The sequence below is a fragment of the Cornus florida genome, unplaced genomic scaffold (genome assembly GCF_030987335.1).
Source record: "Cornus florida cultivar Cherokee Brave unplaced genomic scaffold, ASM3098733v1 CherokeeBrave_3.0.0_Hap2_Chr02, whole genome shotgun sequence".
Taxonomy (NCBI): Eukaryota; Viridiplantae; Streptophyta; class Magnoliopsida; order Cornales; family Cornaceae; genus Cornus; species Cornus florida.
The window spans coordinates 28,847,224-28,856,996 of NW_026775572.1; the positions used below are offsets into that span (position 1 = coordinate 28,847,224).

Here is a 9,773-nt window from a genome sequence, read left to right on the forward strand (position 1 = left end):
AATTTATTATACACACACATTCACACATGACTATACATATTATATGTGTGTACCCGTTCAACAGAAACCCTTACAGTGGCGGCGAAAGCGATATGCAAACCTTTAACAAACGCCATGTGAAGCGAAACAGTCATTAGGGTTACATTTCCCAAACCCGTATTTAATTTCTCTCTCTTCTTTCTATCTAGATACTTTGGAAGACTATCAACATGCCTACCTTCACAACGATTGCTTGGGAGACCTTGATTGAACCTAGGGTCAGAGATTCGTACAAGGATTCGTTGAATTCGAAGCAGCAAATCACCAAATCTGATTATCGAGATGATGGTGATGATGAGAAGGATGAGGAGGAGAAGAAGACTAAAGGTCCGAATCATATATACATATCGCCTGCTCTGTATGTAACTCCAGAACCAACGCCGGTTCCAGATTCTTCCTCCGGTTCGCTTTCGCCCTCTCCGTACGTCGTCAGACGCAAACGTCATGGCGGCGGTGGTGGTGAGGCCACTGAGCGCCGTGTCGATGGATTTGAAGTTCAGCAGAAGCAGAAGCAGCAAGTTGATGAGAGCAATTCAGGCTGTGGTTGTGTTGATGATGTTTCTAATGAGGAACCCTGTATTCGATTAGGGCAACAGGAGGTGGATCATGATAATTTTTTGGATGGGGAGATTGTGGAAGACGATTTCTTTGATCCTCGGTGCGACTCCGCTAGTGTTGCTAGCTCTGTTGAACTGAATGATTGTGGAAAGCAAGTCGGAAACATAAGCGGATTGTCTAGCCATGGTGATTTCTATGATGCAGATGAAGGTAAACCCATGTTCTTTCTACACTATTGTAGTTTCATGTTGCTTAAATTGTATGTGTTCATTAATGATTGTAGTCACGGGTGTTGATTTCCCCTTAATTGATAATGCTTAGGAATTTCATTAAAGCCTAATTGTTTGAATCGATTGTTTCTAATAGTTCCCTAGATGCATGTCATACATAATGTTTTGTTATGTTGTTGTTGCTTATATGTGTCACTATCTTATTTATGTATTAGGTATGGCAAAGCATTAGATTTTGGCAGGAGCCTTTTTTAAATGGAATTCTCTAAACTTGTGGAAGTAGAAAAAGTAACTGAACACATGAAATTGAAAAAAAGAAAAAGGTCTCAAACTGGAGACAAAAAAACAGTAATTATATAACAATGCCATGCACAAAGTAATTCCAATTTTCTTCTATATAACTCGAATCTTTTATAAAAACTACATTTTCTGTAAAGATTTTGAACACCAAAAACATAAAAATGAAAGTATGAAACACATTTGACATCATTATGCCAGGCTTATGGACCAAAACCTTGTCATATTCAAAAGTGTTCCTACTATAGTCCATCCAAATTCACCATATAAGCAGAAGAAACTATCCTATTTAATACCTTCAGCCTAGTGACCAAAAATTTTATACTGATTCAGGAATCACCCAGGACACTCCAAATAGAAAAGTAACCTGCACCACAAATTCTTAGCCACCAAACAATGTAGATATATCAATTTCTCTTGCTTCGCAAATAATTTATAGTTAGCCCTCAGGCAGTACTATAGACAAAAAATAAAACATAATAAAATAATAAAAAATTGTAATCTGGCATAATTTGAGAAAAGAGCCTCTCTATTTGCTTTAATACAAAAAAGAGCTAGGAATGTGTTATTGTTTTTGAACTCCAGGAATGTGGTCTTTAGGGGAGCACCACCAAAAGTATCATGCTAAAATCTCACAATATTGTGAGAACTTACCCCAAGCTTTCCCAGTCTCCTTATAAAGCCCAAACCTATAAGAGCACAAAACTTTTCTCAATGGCCATATGCTGATGTCCTCCCCAGTTTCACTGCACCGCACTCTTTCCATATTATTCACTTCTATTGCTTGCCTGCACGACGATTTTCCAGTGTGCATACCAATATACCATCTATGTCTTCTGTTTTTTCTGTGATAATTCACCAAATTCCCATAGATACTCAATATTGTAAGCTTCGATGTACCCTCTAATTATTGGATGAGTTAAATTAGTCTCCCTCTTTGACCCCATCCCCTCCAACCCATGCATCCACATGCAAACAATATTAAGTGATCACTGTTGCCATGCCATGTGGTAACTGTTATTAGAATAGATGACTCCACACCAAATTATGTTAAGAGTTTTATAGTGTTGGTTGTTTGCTTAACATCTTGCATTCTTATTTTAAAGATTGAATCTACTAAAATCATCACCAAAGGTTGTAGACTTTTGGTATCTCTTCTACCTTCTAAAGAAGAACGTCGAGGTTCAACTCTTCAAGTCTGTTAGGGACAAAAAATGGGGGTGTGAGTCACTTGCCATGGAAAAAATAAAAATAAAAAAAGACTAAAATCCGTTCAGTGTTGTAAAAATCAAATTAGCAAAGGAGGTGCTTTATTTAGATGCTATGATACTTTCCAAATTGTTAAACTTCTTAGCATTTTGTTGTAGTTCACTGAAATTTGATGTTGAATCTTAGTTTGCTAGATTTTGATTTTCCCCATGATTGATTTGTTACTGTGATTTGTTGTTGAATTCTACAACTTATGATGCATGTTAGCATCTATTATCTTTGCCAAAAAATTTGAAATTTCTTGATCACTGTCAAATTATGGTGTGGAGATTGTGGAGTTCAAATGCCCCAAGCACACTGCACTTCTTGTCCTACGTTCGATCCACCCCCCCAAAATTATTTATATAAACATGTTTTAGTTTTGGAGATAGAAGCTCTGTTTTCCTAGTTAAATTTCCTTTAATCATGTCTCAGAATAGCAGCCATGAAATATGAGTCAAGTATAATTGTTTCTTGCTTAACTACAATAGCCAATTTGGAAAGATACTGGGATTGTTTCTCTGTAACTGGTTGCTTACGGTTATTTCTTGTATAATCACATGAGCCCATATGGGCAAGATATTGGAGATTTTTTTATGTACCACTAAATATCATCTTGCAACTAGATCAAGAGTGCTCTTGTGTCGTTCATCTCTCATGGCCTTTTGCTGACTGCTCGTACAGATTTCTTGTCTGATGAGTCAATTTCAAATGTATCTTCTTATGGTCCAAGTATTGAATCACAACTACTAGCCACAAGGCTCAGTCTCCTTGATGAGATTGAAAGACGAGAGGCTGCACAGGATGCTCTTGGTCAGATGCACAGTCAATGGCAGAGGGTTGGCAATGCTCTATCTGAAGTGGGTTTAACATTTCCTGCACCTCTGACTACTAGTGACGTGCAGCTTGAGATCAATTCAATAGAGCAAGTCTCTCAGGAACTTGTTGTTGCTAGGTTTGTTGCCGAAGCAATAGCAAGGGGTCAAGCACGTGCTGAAGCTGAATTGACTGCAGAGGCTATTCTTGAATCCAAAGACCAGGAAATGTCCCGCCTGCGAGACAAACTGCAATACTATGAGGCGGTAAATCATGAAATGTCCCAAAGAAATCAGGAAATTGTTGGTATGTGCTGCTAATCTTTGGTTTCTATTGTCTATGTGTTCTTCTCAATATTTTATGCCTCAAAAAATCTAAAGAATATTATGGATCTTCCTGATCATTATTTCTATCCATATCCATCTGACTTGCAATGTAACCCAAGGCTTGTGGTTTCTTGTACTATATGGTTTTTAAATTTTTTATTTTATTTCATGGTAAGTATGGCACACACCCTCACTGGGAGGATTTGGAACTTGAAACTCATAAAGCTCATGGAAAATTCTGGTGACTCATATTATTCTATCTGATTTGGATTTTTTATTTTATTTCATGGTAAGTATGGCACACACCCTCACTAGGCTAGGAAAGTGACAGGTGCGCCTTAAATGAGCATGAGAAGCATCAAAGACTCCAATAATGACGATACATGATGAGGATTAGATATTGGGTGCCCCAGGCATACCACGTCATTGGTATTCCTACCCAAGAAAAAATACACTGTCCATAATTGGTCTTGCCTACTTACAAAAAATGCTGACTGCAAGTTATCATTGGGTGGGCATAGGAATGGCATGGTATGCCTGGCACACCCAATATCTTCTCCATGATCAGGGGTCAGTTATAGAAGCCATGCCAAAACCTTTAAATTACATGTAATAATTCAAAACAAGAAATCAACGGTTAAATCCACAACTCTAGCCACTAAGACAAGTACTCCTATTGCTAGGGTCTCAATGTGCTTTCTTCATGTTTGCAAACCTCGAGAGTCGTGTGAGATGTGAAGAGATGGTTGTGCATTGAGCAGCGATGTTCCCTGGGTTCTGCTCCCAGCTTTGGTAGTGGCAAAACTGCATCACTATGCCTTTAGTCTCAAGAGATATTCTAGGGAGATGTGATGAGGCTTTTCTGCCTAAGAAGTCCTCATAGTGTATAGGTCGGCTTACAGGTTAATAGGTTGGGAAGAGGTCCTCACAATTATAATATATGAAAGCTTATAAGAAAGCTAAAGTTCCATTGGACTAAAAATGTTCTTATAGAAAATACGTGACATGAGATATATCTGCAGTCATAACTGTACTGAAAAACAATCAGTGGTTATCCTTGTGTGAGATGAATTGTGAGACCTGGAAAGTTGACCTCATGGAAAGCTGTAAACCTGCACAATTATGATGAAGCTTCGATTTTTTTCTTTTCCCTTTTTGAATTTCTTCCTTAGAACTTGTGAAGCTACATGCTGACAAATAGTTGCTAGTTGTTGCACTTAAATGGATATGGGTACCTAACACCTCCAAATTCCAGTAGTCATAGATTTCGTGTTATTGGAATATTTTTTTTCCTACTCGACATTGTCAAGGTCTATTCACTAATCAATACATTGTGAGGATCATTGCCTTTTTTTTTCTCTCTGTCTAGTCAACAGGTCACAAACATGAGCATCTTTGGAGACACTAGAAATTACTTTATTTTGATGTTTTTAGATGTTGTCAAATTCTAAAAACATGGAATTAATTTAAATTTATGTTGCATGGAATGCCAACTGTTATGTTTCACGGGGAATAGGAAGGTAGTGAGTGACATTTTATTCTTGGTGTCAAGGAAATAGGTTTGAATAGATTGAGTTTCTAATTTTACAGATTCGGAATGAGAAACTGTCATCCCATTCAATCCAGTTGGGATGCCCTGGATCTGACATGTCTCTTTGCTATGTCAAGCTTTCGTCCATTACCAAAAATTTCCCACTCTTACATCCCCTAGCAGTCTTTGACTCTAGGCTGTGTCTCAATCCCAGTAGACTGCCAATGCTCTAATGGTCCTATGATAGCAAAACTCCTTGTCGAGTAAGTCGAAAGGCGTAATGATCTGAGCATTTCATCAGAGTAAGGCTTGGCAAAATGGACATGTCATTGAAGATAGGGACAACTGTTGTTCATCGACTAGTCTTTCAGCCTAGTTCCTGACTCACCCCCTGTGGACGAACCTTGGGGAAGAGCCCAGTTTTCGGGCAGCTAACGCTTGCCTAGTGCCAGAATGTCAGGGAAGTTGGTGACCTGATAACAGAGGAGCCGACAACTGAAGCCCCTTTGAATGGCGGCCATATAACTATAATTGTCCTAATGTGGCAAAATTCATTGTCCTTAAAGTTCTGCAACATGCAAAAGGATTGAACTGAGTGCTTCCTATTTAGGTTGAGCCTACTTTGGCATGGTCTCTATAATTCTTATCTTAGAAGGAAAACTACAGTAACAATAATCTTTTTGGATCCAAAATTATTGTTTCAGAATGATGTTCCATGCCTCAGAGTTGTGAGTTCAAAAGTTCAGTTGGTGGATTGCTAGGGTATTAAGCATTTTCTAGTATGTACGAGGCCATTGCCTATATTTCTGAGAAGGGGAAATGGCCAAAGGCTTTCAAAAAACTTAGAAGGTACACAGTTTGCCGTACCTACACATCTATGGTGTCTGATACGACAGGCTGTATCATGCCATAAACGTAAAAGGCATTGTGCTTAATGCACCTTTCTGTGACAACATGAAAATTATTATTAAAGGGGGTATTATGGGCTGAAAGTTTAAAGTCTTTAAAGTTTGTTATGCAATATGAGAATAAGTCCAATGGTCTTCATTATGCATGTTGTATCTTTACTCTTCAACATTACGATTTCTTCACCCATTATAATATTATGATTTCTTGTTCAATACAAAAGTGGTCCTCCGATTTTTTCAATTCTTTTGTTCTTTCTTGCACTTCTTGTTTGGTTATGTAGAAACGAGGTTCAATTCTTTGTGTAACCCCCCTCTTTGATCATTTTTATATTTGGTAATGGCCAGTGCTTCATAAGTAACCATGATATAAGCATTTGTTTTGTACTAGCAGCAGGCATTTGTATTGGCAAATTTAAATTTTCTTGATTTGTTCATTTTTTATGGTAAAAAATGCAGAGGTTGCACGAAGGCAACGAAAGAGGAAGAATAGTCAAAGGAGGTGGGTATGGAGCTGCATTGGATTGTCTGTAACAATCGGAGCCTCTCTGCTTGCTTACTCGTACCTTCCACAGACAAGTAAAGATCATTCTTCGCTGACCTCCAGTGATTCCCCCGATGGATCTTGTGGTTGTTCATCATAGTTCATTATTCGCTGACATATCCATCCAGTCACTTTCCTGATGGATCTTGTATTATTAGTTCATCATAATCTGCTTAGACAATAAGTCATGGCTTATCTGTTTAAGCCAAACTTTCAAATGATCCATTCAAGAGTATGTGGTCAAAACTTGATACTGGATTCAAGTGATGATTTGATCACTTTCAATCAGTTTTGCTTTCATCAGTTTCACCGAGGTTATTTTGCAATGCTTTAGATATTTTCTTTTGCATGTGAAGTTTCTGTTGTCAATGTTGGTTTGGGATTTACTTTTTCAGCCTCCAAAAGTAAGTGGTATTTTTTTTTTCTTTACTCCGTAATATTTAAAATACCTTATCATTAATAAATTAGAAGGAAAAAAAAAAAAGATCGAAGGAAAAAAAAAAAAAACTTGAAAGAATTCTGCCTATGGTCTTAGAAAGAGATTCTCTACCGCCTTACGACCATCTTTCGACTCATTCACACAATACTTTTGGTTTTCTCTTCGCAGCCGGATCAAAAGAATCAGTAGATAATATTATCTCCGTGTCCCAGTAGCTTATCCAAAAATCAAGATGTTTAATCAAGTCATCAGGCTGAGTATAAGCCGGAAATACACTATCATCGTCGTCGTCATCGGAGTCATTCCAAATCCGACTTTAATGAAGGATCAATGGTCTCCATGCCTCGTAACGCCAAGAAGCCTCTGTACCAACATCATTTTTTTGCTTTTCCAACTCCTTTATCCTCCTGCCAAGTAGATCCTCCAGCGTCTCACCACCACTCCCAGAACCGGAGTTCTCTCTTACCAGACCCTTTTGATTTCTTCTTCTTCCCCATAATTAACCCTAAGAAGAAGAAAAATATGTCTATGTTACAAAGGGAGAGAAGGAAGAATATTTAGAGATTGTTTCCAAGAAAAACATGACATATATACCTCAGATAGATTCGTCACCAGATATCTGCGGATGTTGCTAATATCTGTGTGATCCTTTTTAGGGTTTGGAACTCTGTGCTGCGCTGCTGTGCTCTGCTCTATTAGGGTTTACTATGATCGTTTAAAGGGTGCAAACACCTTATATTAAATAGTAATTTTAATTTTATAGAAATTCTTTTAAACACCTTTTATATGTATTTATAATAGTAGAGACAACCTAACACAATAAGGAAATCCTTAAAACAGTTCACTTTGCCATTGTCTCTGAAAATCACAAAAATAATAATAATAAGATATAAAACCTACCAAAAATCAGAAGAATCCGAATCCAAATCCGTTTAGACCTCTAATTTACTTACACTTCCTCTTAGCATATACAATATAAATTTATATACATTGATATTTATACTCTCTTTTTTCTTCAAATTTTGAACACTTCATAAGATCTATTCTTTTAAGTTTTAGAGATGACCACATGAGAACAGTTCATGAATAATCACTTTGCTTAATCGTAACGTGAAAGAAAGTTGAAAAGAAAGAGATGAATAGTAGTGATGTGAAGTTTTCTGTGTTTCGCTTGTTGCAAGTGATAATGGGGAGGTTTTGGTTAAAAGATTATTTCACACTATATTTGTTTTATTTTTTATCTCAATGATTAAAATGCTTTATTTAACTTTTCTTTCATATGTAAGTAACTCATGCACACACTTACCCACCATATTATCTCAAAACTCAAATTGTGGCACTTCATCTTTGTGTTATTTAGATTGCTAATGCAATAATTCGCATTGTTTTTGTGACAATTACATTTTATGATTTATTAAATAACTTTTTTATGTATACGTTGCACAACAATGAAATGCCTTGCATTAGCACCTATTAATATTCACCAGACAGGTTCAAGGGGCAACAATGTATTGGGATCGACTAGTACTTAATAGTTCACACCATAATGCTACTTATTGAAATATATTAATGCTACGTTTGGTGTGTAGGAATGAAATAGAATGCAAGTGAGAATGGAATGAGAATGGGAATGGAATCGAATGGCCATTCTCATTCTATTGTTTGGTTATAAATATGAAATGTGTAGGAATGGAATGATAATAACCATTCTAGTGTTTGGTTGGACCAATTTAAAATTTAGAATGAAATAAATTTCTAATTGAATTATCCAAAATATCCCTCTTGAAATAAATTAAATTAAATTAACAAAATGATATTCTCTAATAATTTTTTAAAAATAAATGGTGGCAGTGGCGGTGGTGGATGGTGGAAAGCGATAGTAATGTAGGTGGTGGTGTTAGAAGGCGGCGGTGGTGGCAATCGTGAAAATTGGTAGTAGCAGTGGTGGTGGAAAGTTGCAGTGGTGTTGGTGGTAGGCGGTGGCAGTAGTGTGGTGGTTGTGGTAGAAGGAAATAGTGGTGTGACTATAGTGGTGGTGGAAGGCGGTGGTGGAAGGTGGTGGTGGTGGTGGTGGTGGAAAGTGGTGGGCGATGGCGAAAGGTGGTGGCGGCGGCGGTGGCAGAAGGTGGTGGTGGTGGCGATGGTAAAAGGTGGTGGTGGCGGTGGTGGAAGGTGGTGGTGGTGATGGAAGGTGGGGGTGGTGGTTGTGGAAGGTAGTGGTGGCGGTGCCAGTGGTGGAAGGTGGTGGCGGAAGGTAGTGGGCGATGGCGAAAGGTAGTGGCGGTGGCAGTGGCGGAAGGTGATGGTGGTGGTGGCATTGGTGAAAGGTGGTGGTGGCGGTGGTGGAAGGCGGCAGTGGTGGTAGTAGGTGGTGGAAGGTGGTGGTGGTGGTGGTGGTGGTGATAGAAGGTGGTAGAAGGCGATGGTAATGATGGAAGAAGGTGGTGGGCGATGGTGAAAGTCAGTGGTGGCGGAAGGCAATGGTGGTGGTGGTGGTGTGGTGAAAGGCGGAGATGATTGTGGTAGAAGGTAATGGTGGTTTTTAGACTTGGAATATGAGGGTGTTTTGAAAAGTCGATTTTTTAAAATAAATTACTTGGGAATAGAATGGCTATTCCATAGGTTTAGTTGTGAAATGGATTTTCATTCCAGGAATAAATTTTTATTCCAATAGAATGGCTATTCCCACTTTAAGTTGCATACCAAATAAAGAAATAGTTGGAATGGACACATTTCATTCCATTCCATTCCTGCACACCAAAGATATCTAACTCAATGCTACAACTTTTCTATCCTAAAAAAAGAAACACTCAATGTACAAAAAAGGCTCCGAAACTAAA

General features: G+C 38.1%; 1 protein-coding gene across 1 annotated transcript; it reads left to right on the plus strand.

The window, feature by feature from the left end:
• LOC132294488 (uncharacterized) lies at positions 1-6,812 on the plus strand. Its single transcript, XM_059792364.1, has 3 exons — positions 1-807; positions 3,057-3,494; positions 6,410-6,812. Exons 1-3 carry the CDS (start codon positions 210-212, stop codon positions 6,592-6,594), a joined length of 1,221 nt encoding a protein of 406 aa, XP_059648347.1. The 5' UTR covers positions 1-209; the 3' UTR covers positions 6,595-6,812.
• Positions 6,813-9,773: the final 2,961 nt, after the last annotated feature.

Coding starts and splice junctions, on each gene's coding strand:
- LOC132294488 (XM_059792364.1), top strand. CDS start 210: ATGCCTACCTTCACAACGATTGCTTGGGAGACCTTGATTGAACCTAGG. Junction 808..3,056: donor TTTCTATGATGCAGATGAAG/GTAAACCCATGT, acceptor CTGCTCGTACAG/ATTTCTTGTCTGATGAGTCA. Junction 3,495..6,409: donor AAGAAATCAGGAAATTGTTG/GTATGTGCTGCT, acceptor TAAAAAATGCAG/AGGTTGCACGAAGGCAACGA.